This window comes from Ceratotherium simum, chromosome 10 (assembly GCF_057802395.1).
Source record: "Ceratotherium simum simum isolate JZ-2026a chromosome 10, ASM5780239v1, whole genome shotgun sequence".
In the NCBI taxonomy this organism is placed as follows: Eukaryota; Metazoa; Chordata; class Mammalia; order Perissodactyla; family Rhinocerotidae; genus Ceratotherium; species Ceratotherium simum.
Window position 1 is genome coordinate 81,589,603 of NC_141909.1, and position 14,910 is coordinate 81,604,512.

At 42.0% G+C, this 14,910-nt stretch overlaps 1 protein-coding gene across 2 annotated transcripts in view; it reads left to right on the forward strand.

Moving 5' to 3' along the window:
- Positions 1 to 10,327, forward strand: part of LATS2 (large tumor suppressor kinase 2) — a 107,637-nt gene extending 97,310 nt beyond the window's left edge. Inside the window, exons 5-8 of one of the 2 annotated variants that reach the window (XM_004435250.3) lie at positions 414 to 996; positions 2,204 to 2,386; positions 4,620 to 4,726; positions 7,958 to 10,327. In XM_004435250.3, coding sequence (XP_004435307.1) covers positions 414 to 996; positions 2,204 to 2,386; positions 4,620 to 4,726; positions 7,958 to 8,452 — 1,368 coding nt within the window. In that variant the 3' untranslated portion in view covers positions 8,453 to 10,327. The remainder of the gene's footprint in view (positions 1 to 413; positions 997 to 2,203; positions 2,387 to 4,619; positions 4,727 to 7,957) is intronic. The other variant, XM_087436319.1, reaches the window with a different exon arrangement.
- The last annotated feature ends 4,583 nt before the right edge of the window (positions 10,328 to 14,910 follow it).

Genomic DNA, 14,910 nt, shown 5'->3' on the forward strand with positions numbered 1-14,910 from the left:
CTGCCAGCAGCGGAGCGCGTGCACCCAACTGCTAAGCCACGGGGCCGGCCCTTCCTTCAACTATTAAAATATTAAATTGCTAAAAAAAAAAAAAAAAAAATTAAATTGCTCCTAGAATTCCAGGAATTTTGTGGTTCCCTTTTCCACAGATTTTTATTTATAGAGGTTTCCTTTAGATTTTAGAGCCTAAACTCACCTATTTTGTTTTCCCTTTGGATTCCAGATTTGTGTCTATATATGGATATAAAGAACAATACCGATTATTATCTTACTTGCAGTGTATTGGACCTGTTCTATATTCTTATTTCTGTAGATTAAGTTAGGGTCCACTCACTTCTAGGGCATCTCTCACCCCACCCATTTCCTGTCATGGGGTTCCTCTAACATGACTCTTCCTGATTTTCCTTCTACAGGCTGGACTCTGTGAGGCTGAGCAGGAACAGATGAGAAAGATTCTTTACCAGAAGGAGTCTAATTACAACAGGCTGAAGAGGGCCAAGATGGACAAGTCCATGTTTGTGAAAATCAAAACCCTGGGGATTGGTGCCTTTGGAGAAGTGTGCCTCGCTTGTAAAGTGGACACTCATGCCCTGTACGCCATGAAGACCCTGAGGAAGAAGGATGTCCTGAACCGGAATCAGGTGGCCCACGTCAAGGCTGAGAGGGACATCCTGGCTGAGGCAGACAATGAGTGGGTGGTCAAACTCTACTACTCCTTCCAAGACAAGGACAGCCTCTACTTCGTGATGGACTACATCCCTGGGGGGGACATGATGAGCCTGCTGATCCGGATGGAGGTCTTCCCTGAGCGCCTGGCCCGGTTCTACATCGCAGAGTTGACCCTGGCCATCGAGAGTGTCCACAAGATGGGCTTTATCCACCGAGACATCAAGCCAGACAACATTTTGATAGATCTTGATGGCCACATCAAACTGACAGATTTTGGCCTCTGCACTGGATTCAGGTGGACTCACAATTCCAAATACTACCAGAAAGGTATTGTCCTAGGCATGCCACATCCACTTTCTACATCTAGACATAAGTAAACCACCTAAGGTAACTGTGTCCCACCCTGGTGGCACCTAATCATTTGGAAACTATCTGTCACTCCATTATATTATAATTTGGTGTGATGTCCTTTTCTCCCTAAAGGAATAGTGTGATATGTGTGAGGTTTTTTTTTTAAGTTAGTGGATTTAAGTTTTACTATAATATTTTTAGAACAATGGGCTATGGGGTGTCATCGGGCCTTTGTGACGAACCATCACTCTGCCCTATTAAAATGTGCCACAAAAAATAAGTCTCACAGCTTCCCAAGAAGTCCCGTGTTAATGCTAACCTGAGTCTATCTATGGGTGTAGGTATAGGTAGATATAGGTATAGATATAGATATAGTCTAACTCCATCTCCTGTGGTTCTGCTGGTCCTTAGCTCACTTGTGGCTCAGGTTCTTGAAAGAGTTACTGTAGTGCCATAGCTCAGGCTTTTTTTTTTTTTTTTTTTTTTTCGGTGAGGAAGATTCACCCTGAGGTAACATCTGGTGCCAGTCTTCCTCTTTTTGCTTGAGGAAGATTTGCCCCAAGCTAACATCTGTGCCAGTCTTCCTCTGTTTTGTCTGTGGGTCACTGCCACAGCATGGCTGACGAGTGGTGTAGGTCCACGCCTGGGAACTGAACCCCGGGCCACTGAAAGTTAACCCTAGGCCATGGGGCCGACCCCTCGGGCTTTTTTTTTAACTCAGAACTAATCTTAAATCATTTAATACATTCCCATTTTCTGGCATTGAAGTCATTTTTGTTTATATCTTTTAAATCCTCTTATGCTTTTCCATGCTTATCTTAAAACACGTTTTGTCAAACAGGTGTAGGCCTTTTGAGATTGGCCCGAGAAGTGCTTAGAATGTCACCACAGTTATCTAAGCCTTTCTTACTCAGTGTCATGCTGTCCCCTCAGCACAGTGTCCAGCTCCTGTGATCACTTCTTCTGTTGTTTCTTTCTTGGTGCATTTACCTCACAGCTTACAGCTCAGACCCAGGAACCAAAGGCCAGTTGCTGTTGGGGTGGATTCTTTATCTTCATGTACCAGAAGCTAAATTGAATTACTTTTCCCTTTGAAGCTATGGATTTGTTGCATTGTTGAATTGTGAAAAGTTACTTTGTTTTTTATTCTCTTCTTTTACCACCCCTGAATCCTGGGTGAAAGGGAGCCACATCAGACAAGACAGCATGGAGCCTAGCGACCTCTGGGACGATGTGTCTAATTGTCGATGTGGAGACAGGCTGAAGACCCTGGAGCAGAGAGCCAGGAAGCAGCATCAGAGGTGTCTGGCTCACTCCCTGGTTGGGACTCCAAATTACATCGCGCCAGAAGTGCTCCTCCGAAAAGGTACGTGCTTGGGCCCCTTGCCTCAAGTGCTCCACAAGCCAGCTGCCCAACTGGAGGCCATCTTGACGTCAAACCTGTGGAGCCAGATGACCTCCAGAGAGTCTCTCCAGCTTCAGCTTTCCAAGACTCTCGATGTTTCTAGTGTATTTTTATACTCATGGAAGCCTGAGAGTGAAATTATTCCCTTAACAAACAGGCTTCCAGCATGTCTCATTTCTGTTTTTGAGCTGCCCTTGCTCCCAGGGTGAGAAAAGACACGCACCATTAGGCCGGTCTCTGCTCGCCCCTTCCTTTGGCTGGGAAGTGATAGATTGGGTGTAGGGTGTGGGCTTTCTACCTTACACCCAAGGGAGGGGGCCGGCCCCATGGCGTAGCAGTTAAGTGCGCGTGCTCAGCTGCTGGCAGCCCGGGTTCCGATCCCAGGCACACACTGACGCACTGCTTGTCAGGCCATGCTGTGGCGGAGTCCCACATAAAGTGGAGGAAGATCGGCACAGATGTTAGCTCAGGGCCAGTCTTCCTCAGCAAAAAGAGGAGGATTGGCATGGATATTAGCTCAGGGCTGATCTTCCTCAAAAAGAAAAAAAAAAAAAAAAACCAAGGGAATCACTCCAGAACTGGTTTTGACAGAGTCATATGATAGAAACAACTCTGAGGGTCACAGGGATACCACTCAGTCTGCCTAAGCCATACATTTCCAGGCTCCAGCTTTAACTCTTCCTTGCCCAGGCTCCTAGCTGGGTGTACCATCTCCAACTGGTTATTAAGTATGACAGAATACAAATATTGTTTTCCTCCAATTCTTCCCTGCAAATCCAGAAGCATCTTGAAGGTAAGATGTGGGGACACTAATGTGCCTAAAATTACAATTGCTCAGTAAAATCGGTCTCCTGGGTGGATGCTCTGTTCCATCAAATACGATACCTGACTGAGTACAGGAGGAATCTTTCAGTGATCAGTTGCATGGCCTGTAGCAACAGTGGTTGTTGATCTGATCCTGTGTAATAAATCCAGAGATCAGTAGCCTGTCTTTTCACATGTGTTGTTTCCAGTCTTTGGAGCCATCCAGACTTGGTTCCAATCTGAGTTTTCTTTGTTAGTTGTGGTAATCCAAGGTGAATTACCTAACCACTCAGAGCACAGAGAGAACAGTGACTACTTTGAGAGGTTGTTGAATCAACCTTGCCACCCAGTAAAGGTCTCATTCTCCCCCTCCTCTCCAAGTGGGAGGTGAGAGGTGCTGGGCTGTAGGGGAGGACATCCCTGTCTCCCCACACTGCCCGTCTCCAGCCCAGTCCTCTGGACTGTGCAGCAGTCCAGAGGAACCAGTGGTTGGAGTTTCTCTGCAGCCTCCAGTGCCAGGCTAGGGCAGGAGGAGAGGGGATGGGGGGAGAACAGAGGGCGTCTGAAGGAGCTAGCCTGGCAAATATGGCCGGCAGGTCTTACGGCCCAGTCACACTTAGCAAGGATGAGGTGACGTCAGGACTGGAGCATGGCTTGGCTTGGGCTGTGGGCTTTGGAGGAGAAGTGGGAGAAAATCAAAGAGAAATGAACCTGCTCTCCAGACCGCTTGAGGCTGGCCCTGATCAAGCCGCAGGACGTCCTGCCTCAGCCGCCAGGGCTGGGAGCTCCGTGAGGAGGCCTGGCTCCGTTCGCGCCTCGCACAAGAGCGTCTCAGGTGACAGGTGTCTCCTTTGCCAGAGTGCTCCCTTTCCCCCTCCTTTTCTCCACATTCCTCAGTTCTCCCAAAACTGACTAAGGAAGCCTCCCCAGGAAGCCCTCCTGACTGACCACACCTGACTATTCACAGGTCTTAGCACTCTCTGTTTTTCAGTTAATACTGTTTTAATTTGTGTCCGTTTGTATGCTCTTTAAGAACTTAAAATTCTGGTTAGTATTGTTGCTGACAGTAACAGTAATCTTTTTAAATTAAAAACTCTTTTCTTATTTTGAAAAGCATCCTGTGTTTATCACAGACTAATGACTGAAAATAAGAAAGTACAGGTGACTGTATCCTCCCCCTGAAGACGGCGGCCACTCCAGCGGGTCCTTCTCGGCCTTCTGAGCCGCAGGTGCAGGGAGTCACAGTTTGTGTGGGTCTGTTTTCTCTTACCCAGCGTGTGACTTGAGCAAGCTGTCCTGCTTAACAGTCAGTCGTTCAGGATTTCATAAAACTCCTCTCTGAGAAGAATGCGTGCCTGTGCTGGGGCCTGAGTGAGACTTTGTCTTTCAGGATACACTCAGCTCTGTGACTGGTGGAGTGTTGGAGTGATTCTCTTCGAAATGCTGGTGGGGCAGCCGCCCTTTTTGGCCCCTACTCCCACAGAAACCCAGCTAAAGGTAACTGAGGGGAGAACACGCATCTGCCTGCTGCAGAGATATGCAGTGTTCTGATGGGCCCATGAATCTGGGGTCAACATTTGACCTCTTGTTCTGAATACTGTAGAAATGTCAATTGTTTATAATGGGATTTTTTTTTTCAGTATTATTGTTATTACCTGTTTAAAAATTTTTGTTTTAATAAGTAAAGCCACGGAGTTAGACTTCAGGTTTTTTTGGTGTGGTTTTTTTGTTTGTTTGCTTGCTGAGGAAGATTCGCCCTGAGCTAACAACTGTTGCCAGTCTTCCTCCGTTTTGTATGTGGGACACTGCCACAGCATGGCCGCTGACGAGTGGTGTAGGTCTGCACCCAGGAACCAAACCTGGGCTGCCGAAGTGGAGTGCACCAAACTTAATCACTAGGCCACTGGGCCAGCCCAGACTTGAGTTTTGATATATTTGTGTATCTGAAATTTGATTTGAACCATTGGTCATCTGCCATCTTGGTATTTCCAGGTGAGAACTATGAGCAGGGAGAAGCAGTAAAGGCATGCTCAGATCTGTTCTTTACCACCACCCATGCCCACCATGCAAAAAGCCAACCTCGGGGCCAGCCCTGTGGTGTAGCGGTTGGGTGCACGCGCTCCGCTGCTGGCGGCCCGGGTTCAGATCCCAGGCGCGCACCGACGCACCACTTGTCTGGCCATGCTGTGGCAGCGTCCCACATACAGCAACTAGAAGGATGTGCAGCTATGACATACAACTATCTACTGGGGCTTTGGGGGGGGAGGGAGGAGGATTGACATGGATGTTAGCTCAGGGCTGATCTTTCTCACCAAAAAAAAAAAAAAAAGCCAACAGAAAACCTATGACTATTCCTAAAGAAATCAGTTTGTTTATTTGGATGTTATATCATTACTGTTTGCAAATTATCAGCTATGTGGTCAGGCTAGTTGTGCATATTTCTAATATTCATTTGAAGTAATTAGATAATTATTCTATCAATTAATCATTTAATACTAAATAATTAGTTTTAGAATGATGGCCATTTACTCTCTCTGAAATAAATGATTTGATGACTTAAGTAGAATTGAATTAGAATCTGATGAACTCTGTGGAACTTCTCAGAACAGTGTGCTTACCCACAGACACACACATTTGCTAACAATTCTAGGAAGTATTCATATGCCCCAGAGTCCATGGTAGACCCTAAATTAATAATCCATTAATTAGAAAAATCCTAAATTAAGGCTTAGTTTTACTCCAAGAACAGTAAAATTGCAATTTATCATTATCTGTACCTTAATTGAACTGTTGGACCATTCACTAATTTGCCTGCATGAAAATAACCCAATTTTTTTTATTGTGACAAAATTTACCATTTTTAATTGTACAATTCAGTGGCATTAAGTACAATTCAGTGGCATTAAGTACACTTAACAATATTATGCAACTGTCACCATTACCTGTTTCCAGATATTTTCATCATCCCAAACAGAAACTGTCCCCTTAAACAATTCCCCATTTCTTCCTCCCCCAGCCCCTGTGACCTCTCTTCTACATTCTGTCTCTATGAATTTGCCTGTTCTAGGTACCTCATGTAAGTGGAATCATATAATATTTGTCCTTTTGTGACTGGCTTATTTCACTTAGCATAATGTCCTCAGGGTTCATCCATGTTGTAGCATGTGACAAGATTTCCTTCGTTTTTAAGGCCGAATAATATGCCATTGTATATGTATATATATACCACATTTTGTTTATCCATCATCCAGTGATGGACACTTAGGTTGTTTCACCTTTTGGCTATTGTGAATAATGCTGCTATGAACATCAGTACGTATACAAGTATCCATTTGAGTCCCTGCTTTCAATTCTTTTGAATATATACCCAGAAGTGGAATTGCTGGATCATATGATCATTCTGTGTTGAACTTTCCGAGGAACCACTAAACTGTTTGCCACAGTGGCTGCACCATTTTACATTCCCACCAACAGTGCACAAGTGTTCCCATTTCTCTGCATCCTCACCAGTAGTTATTTTTCTTTTTTTTTCATAATAGCCATCCTAGTGGGTATGAGGTGGTATCTCATTGTAGTTTTGATTTGTATTTCCCTAATGATTGTATTTCCCTAATGATTAGTGATGTTGAGCATCTTTTCATGTGCTTATTGGACATTTGTATGTCTTCTTTGGAAAATGTCTATTCAAGTATTTTGCCCTTTTTTAATCAGGTTGTTTTTTCTTGTTGAGTTGTAGGCGTTCTTTATATTTTCTGGATATTAATCTCTTATCAGATATATGCTTCGCAAATATAGTCTCCCATTCCATAGCTTGCACTCTGTTAATAGTGTCCATTGATGCACAAAAGTTTTAAATTTTGGTGAAGTCCAATTTATATATTTTTTTCTTTTGTTGCCTGTGTTTTTGGTATCATCTAAGAAATCATTACCAAATCCAATGTCATGAAGGTTTTCCCCTATGTGAGTTTTATAGTTTTAGCTCTACGAAAATAACTCCTCAGGTTTAAACCAACCCTCCCACCCATGCGGCCACCTACCTCCATGCCTTACCCAATGCCTGGTCATCCCAGCTAGTAGCCAGTTATATTGGCCTTGTTTTATCCTGATTCTAAGTAGACATAATAAAGAAGTCCCTTAGGTTTTCTCTTCATGGTAGACACATCTCTATGACAAATGTATTTACTGAGCATCCAAAGGGCTGGTCTGTGTGTTTGAGCATCACAAACGTGAGACCAAGGCCATAGGGTTAGTCAGCTTTATTATTATTCTCTGTGAGGTTGCCTTTTTTGTTGTTTGGTTTTTTTTTTAACAGAACCCCAGTGGACCATCTCTCAGCCACAATAAGTATTGAGTGAGAACCATAATGATTCAACAGAAATCTGTTGCCATAGCTAAAGAAATGACTCGTAGAGAATCAGCCTCTTCATTTTTGTGGAAAGCACAAAATTCTTTTGCTAAACAGTATTTCTCATAGAAGAAAATCAATCTCCTTTGGTCTGTTTTTGGCTTCTCATGCCGTGCATTGGGCTGTGAGACCCCTACTAAAACCGCACGGACCTTTAAAGCTGCTCAGATCCACACTGCTGCTTCTGTGTCTGCTCTAATTGTTCTTCTGTCATGACACTAGAATTATTTCAAGGTCACGTCCTCATGCACTGTCTCAGAACTGCCCTAGTTGGCTTTGAGATATGAGGTGAAACTACAACTTTGGTTCTGTTGTCTCTTCAGGTGATTAACTGGGAGAACACGCTCCACATTCCAACCCAGGTCAAGCTGAGCCCTGAGGCCCGGGACCTTATCACCAAGCTGTGCTGTGCCGCTGACCACCGGCTGGGGAGGAATGGGGCTGACGACCTGAAGGCTCACCCATTCTTCGGCACCATTGACTTCTCTAGTGACATCCGGAAGCAGCCAGCCCCCTATGTTCCCAAGATCAGCCACCCCATGGACACCTCAAATTTTGACCCCGTCGATGAAGAAAGCCCTTGGAATGATGCTAGTGAAGACAGCACCAAGGCCTGGGACACACTCACATCCCCAAATAACAAACACCCTGAGCACGCGTTTTATGAATTCACTTTTCGAAGGTTCTTTGATGACAACGGTTACCCCTTTAGGTGCCCAAAGCCTTCAGGAGCAGAAGCTTCACAGACTGAGAACTCTGATTTGGAAAATTCTGACCTAGTGGATCAGGCTGAAGGTTGCCAACCGGTGTATGTATAGACAATGACTCGGCATCCGCGACTCTGCTTCTTCAGAAGTCCGGGGGGCGCATAGCTGGTTCCTTAACAGGCCAATGGACGTTGAGGCCAGCTTTGCTTAAGTTAGTGCATTGATTACTTCGCTTGAAATTCTGTTCTTCACCAAAAAATCCCAAAACAAACAAGAAATCTTTTTAAAAAAGTACTCAAGTGTAGCAGATCTTCATTTCTAGATTCTGGTTGATGGCAGGAGGCGGGGTGGGGTGTCAACATTGCTTTGAATTGACTTTTGAGGACCTTCACTGCATTAAAACAATATTTTTAAAAATTTAATACAGTTTAGAAAGAGCACTTATTTTGTTTATAGCCATTTTTCTTACTAAATTATAGGGATTAACTTTGAGAAATCATGCTGCTGTTATTTTCTACATTTGTATTTTATCCATAGCACTTATCCACATTGAGGAAAAGACATAAAAACTGAAGAACATGTGATAAGAAATCTCTGTGCAATAATGTAAAAAAAAAAAAAAGATAACACTGTTCTGATGTTACTGATACATTTTATTCACACAATGGTTTTTGTTTTATATTTTTTCCCACATTTCAAAATTGTGATATAATGTTAAAAGCTGCTTTTTTTTCTGCTTTTTGCATATTATAGTATATTAGAAAGTGTGAACAAGGTGATTATGTGGGTATGATTTCAGATGTCTGGTGTGTAGAAAGTGCTGCATGAGCAGGGTTTTTCTATTATAAAATTACCATATCTTGCCATTCACAGCGGGTTCTGTGAATATGTTTTTACCAAGTATCTTTAAATGAGATGTTCTAGACAGTGTGCTGATAACGTAGCGTGTGGGTGACTTCTTCGCTATGATTGTATCCCTTATTGTTTTGTTAAACAAATGCAGATGTGTAAATGAGAAGTGATTTTTTTGTGTGTGTCTTGGGTGTGATTGGATTCTTTTGGGGGTGAGCTTAAACATTTGTCATATACTAAACTTGTATACATCAAAAGGGATTAATTTAGCTATTCCAAAAATTTTAAGTTAATCATGGAACTATGTCCATTTCAATAGTCAGTATGCTTTTTCGTTCTTGGTGTACCTGATGTGTGGAATCAGTGGCTGTGACCCTGCTGCCAGCAGACTGCCCACACTGGAAGGTCTGCGTGACGCTGTTCCTCCTGCTGTCACAGACAGCTGAGGTGTTACCATGAGGAGATTTAGTAATCTGAGGGTTCCTTCACATTTTTGTTGTTGTTGTGCTTTGAAGTATCAATCTTAACTTGGTTTTAAAAATACATTTTTCTAATCTTTGTAAAACAGCAAGGATTATTCAAAGTGACATTGGAATAAAAAATAATTAAGCCATACATATTTTCTTAGAAGTGTAGATGTATATATAACTACATAGATAAACACACAAAATATTCCTTATTTCAAATTAGTATGATTCCTATTTAAAGTGATTTATATTTGAATAAAAAGTTGAATTTTTTTTTGCTTTTTGAAAAATCCAATGCATCATATTTTTCATTGTATTATTCCACATATTTTTCCTTCAAGTTTTTAGCATAATGTATCCATTATTTAGTATATATCTAGGCAGCAACACTTATAAGTTTATCAGTGTCTAAACTAAAAACACACGATTCCTGTGTACTGGTTTACATTTGTATGAATGGCAACTTCTGGAGTCTGCTGTGCTTGTCTCGTGACTGTCAGTATTGTCGCTACTTTATAGTGATGCCGTGTCGTTATTTACAGCGCTCTGACATACTTTCATGTGGTAGTTTCTTTCTCAGGAACCGTTTAACTATTATTTATTGATATATCATTGCCTTCGAAAAGCTTCTACTGGCACAATTTATTATTAAAATTTTTAATCCAGATCCCTTAGTTGGTGTCATGTTTTATGGGAACTTGTAGATTCTTGCTTTTATCAGCGTATTGTAACCCTCCCGCACCTTCCCAGTGATTCACATGCAGCCAGGGTTGCCAACAGCTGATGGAGCCACTGTTACAAGAGGGGAAGGAGAAGAGCTTCCCCAGACAGGGTTCTGTCTCAGGAAGGGTCTGGGGTGTGGGGGAAAGAATAGGCTTTCAGGTCACACACACAAAGTCCATATCAGAGTGTGGTTCTGTGACCCAGCTTCTCTTCTATAAGACGGTGACAAAATATACCTCATTAGGATTGTTGAGTGGATTAACTGAGATATCAAATGTGTATAGTGGGTGATAGAATAAATCATGAATAGGAGCTAATTTCCCCACGTGAGAGAGTTAAACTGAAAGGACAAGTGTAGCATCCTGAACTTTGGTTTAAAATAGTTGGTGGGGGCCGGCCCCGTGGCTTAGCGGTTGAGTGGGTGCGCTCGGCTGCTGGCGGCCCAGGTTTGGATCCCGGGCACGCACCGACGCACTGCTTCTCCGGCCATGCTGAGGCGGCCTCCCACATGCAGCAACTAGAAGGATGTGCAGCTATGGCATACAACTATCTACTGGGGCTTTGGGGGGAATAAATAAATAAATAAAATTTAAAAAAATAAAATGGTTGGTGGTATTAGGAAATTTAGAAAATATAATAGCTTGTTTTACTTTGGGTTAGTCTTTGAATGGGTACAATCACGTGGTTTAAAATTCAAATGTATAGGGGCATAGTGATTAAGTTTGCGCATTCCACTTTGGCGGCCTGGGGTTCGTGGGTTCAGATCCCAGGCGGAGACCTACACACCATTCATCAAGCCATGCTGTGGCAGCATCCCACATATAAAATAGGGGAAGATGGGCACAGATATTAGCTCAGAAACAATTTTCCTCACCAAAAAATAAAATTAAAGAAATTAAAATGTATAAAAGGATGAATAACAAAATGTCTTCTGTCATTCAATTCACCTCCCCACAGACAATAAATAATATTAGTTTTTTGTGTATCCTTAGGGAAATGAAACTTTATGCATACACAGCACAAGAAAATATGTTTGTATGCTTCTCTGCCTCTTTTACACAAACGGGAGAATTATGCATATTTTTCTGCGTCTGTTTTCTTCACTTGGCAGTCTATACCAGTGCATAAGAAATTTTTCATCCTTTATAATTACTGCATGGTATTCCATCTTTAGGGTATATTATAATCAAACCAGCACCATACTGATGGACATATCAGTTGTTTCTGATCTTTTTATATTACAAATAATGTTGGAATAAATCATCTCTTATAGCCATCATTTTGTGCGGGTGCAAGTAAATATGTAGGGTAGATTCCTAGAGGTGGAATTACTAGGTCAAAAGTTAAATGTATTTGCAATTTTTGTTGCCAAATTACCCTGCAGAAATCTTGGGAGAAACTCCTCCATGGCTCTCTTCTATACATCTTGCTGAGTATGCCAAGAAAGCAAGACCCTGACCACTCTACATGGACCATTTCTCAGGATTGGGTTTGCAGTGAGCAACCTTGAGGGATGAGGTAATGTCTCCCTTGAGGACAAAAACGTAAGCTTGCTTACTGCTTGCTATAAAAGGGGTAGACTCCTCAAGCTCACTGTACCTGAGCAGAATCCACCTGGGTCTCCTCTGCTTCCCCTGTGAGACTTGGGGGTGAGGAGAATTGTGCAAACATGCTGACACTCATGCTGCTGAATGTGCTGTGAGTAATAAAGTCCTTTGTCTCTGATCCAGGAGTCTCTTGTCTTATTCCAGGATCCATGAAGGAATAACAGGCTACCTCATTAGCGTGTAAGTAGTGTAAAATCAAATCTTAGCTCTGACAACAGGTATTGTGCCAATATATACTCTCAAAAGAAATATATGGGAGTGTTTACTGAGAGCTTTGCCAACCACACAATGTATTATCAACCTTTTTGATCTTTGCCCATTGACTAGGAAAAAAAAAAAGATATCTTGGTTTGCTTTTACTTAACGTTTCTCTTATTTTGAAAGAAGTTGAGCATCTTTGTGTATACTTAATATCCATTTGAATATCCTTAAAAAGTAATGATCCTAATATATATGCATTATTTGAGTGTTGGTGCCTAAGGCCTTCCTCAGAGTATCCCTAAACATTTCCATTCCCTTCTCACTCTTCATCTTCTCTTCCTGCTCAGCTAAAGTGAATTGTTTAACTGGGCTAGTGGCCAGATAACAGATTACTGAGAATTTTCCAGTGTTTCTGATGGATTCCGTCCAAGGCGAATACTCTGCTCAGAGCGTTGTGAGGGTGCAGCCACACCTGACTTCGACATATCTGTGGGCATTTTCGGGTGTGATTGGAGTCTGTTGAGGAAACAAATATTATGTTCCTTCCAAATTTCCTTCTTTGCACTTGCATGTTATGTGTCCCTCGATGATTCTAAAGGCACATCATGAAGAGAAAATACAGCTAGCATGGTGGGCTTTCCCTGAACCTCCTGTGCTCTGAACCATTTTTCAGTTGCAAATTTTTGAAATGGAGTTTATCAAATTCATCCTACTTTCTCCAGATTTGACTTATAAACCAAGCTTAAAGCCCCAGTATTTAACTAATATTTTATTTCCACTGGCAAAATTCAACATAATAAAAAAGATCTTTGCTATTAAGTGCATATCTGTAAGTAGTACCATGCTGGCATTATTAACCATTACATCCTTTTCCATTAGTAAAGAACATATTTCTTAGCAAGAGAATTTTCTATTTCCAAAAGTGGCAGCTTAAACTTAGTGGACAAAATGTGCTTATTCACTGTAGAAACGAAGAAAAATTTTATTGTTATTGGACACTGGGATGAAATACATATGGCCTACTGTTAAAAAGAGAAAACTAGCTTGAATGGCAACATTGTTTTTCTTTTGCAGCTCACATCAGATAGTGTTATAATTTTTGTTTCAACCATCAAACATACTTTAGAAAACTCAAGAGGAGAAGGAAAGCCTGTTGTATTTACTGATCGTTTTGCTTACTACGTTCTTTCTTCCTGATGTTCTTAGTTTTTTCTTCTATCTTTTCCATTCTTTTCAGAAAACAGCCTTTTGCCATTCTTTTAGGGTAGGTCAACTGGTGACAAATTCTCTTAGGTTTCCTTCATCTGAGAATGTCTTCATTTCCTCCTTTTCCCTGAAGAATATTTTAGGTCTATCTATTTGGGATATAATCCTGTTTGGGTATAGGATTCTGGGTTGATAGTTCTTTAATTTTAGCACTTGAGAAATATTGCGCTACTTTCTTCCAGCCTCCATGGTCTCTGATGAGAATCTGTTGTTATTCTAATTATTTTCGCTCTATAGATAAGATGTTTTGCTCTGGCTGCTTTCAACGTTTTTTCTTTGCTTGCTTTTCAGAAGTTTAATTATGATGTTTTGGCTTGGATTTCTTTGGGTTTACCCTGTTTGTGGTTCACTCAGCTTCTTTAATATGTAGGTTTATTACTCTTGCCAAATTTCAGAAGTTTCCAGCCACTATTTCATTGAGTACTTTTTCATCCCTGCCCTCTTTCTCCTCTCCTTCCAGGATTCCAATGATACAAATATTATATATTTTGTTACAATCCCTGAGGCTCTGCTCACTTCCCAACCCCTCCGCCCCAGTATTCTATCTTTGGTTCACAAATTCTTTCCTCTGTCCCCTCCACTCTGCTCTTGAGTCCATCCACTGAGATTTTTATTTCAGTTATTGTATTTTTTAGTTCAAAAATTTCCATTTGATTCTTTATATCCTCTATTTCCTTGCTGAGACTCTCCATCTTTTCATTGAGTGTTTGTAATTGCTCTTTGAAGCATTTATTATGGCTGATTTAAAAATCTTAGATAAGACCAATATCTCTGTCATCTCACTGTTGTTATCTATTGATATATATATATTTAGATCTTCCTGGTTCTTGGTGTGATAAATGATACTTAGTTGAAACCTAGACTTTTTTGTTTAATGTTCTGAGACTGGGTGTTTTGTTTTAGCTGGCTTTCATTGACATTGCTCTGGCAAGGAAAGAGGGCCATGCTGCCTCCTTACTGTTTGGTGAAGGTAGAAGTCCCCACTCAGCCTCTTGTGACACTCAGGGTCAGGGAAGTCTCCTTGTTAGTGCTGAGCAGGGGTGGAAGTACCTGCTCTCCATGTTGTGTCCAGTGACATCATGGGAGTGGCCTCACTACCACTGGGCAGTTCCCTCCAAGTTTTCACCCTGGAAACTACTGCATGCACTTGGACACCCAGCCCAAGTGCTCTCTCCAAGATGCAGCCTCCCCCGTCCACCTCTTAGATGTGTGTTCCCTCCTCCAGGCTCTGCAGCACTTTGTACAAACCTCTCGCCCAGCACGCATCACGCTGTGCTGTAACGATTTGTTTACAAGCCTGTGGCTGCTCCTAGGCTCCTTGGAGGCAGAGATCCAGTTCCATTTCTCTTGTAGCTCTGGGCCCAAGTGCAGTGTAGTGACAGTAGCACAAGTGTCGCAGGCACTCGATAAGTGTTTGCTGAATAAAGGAGTGAAAATCACTGCTTGTTAATCA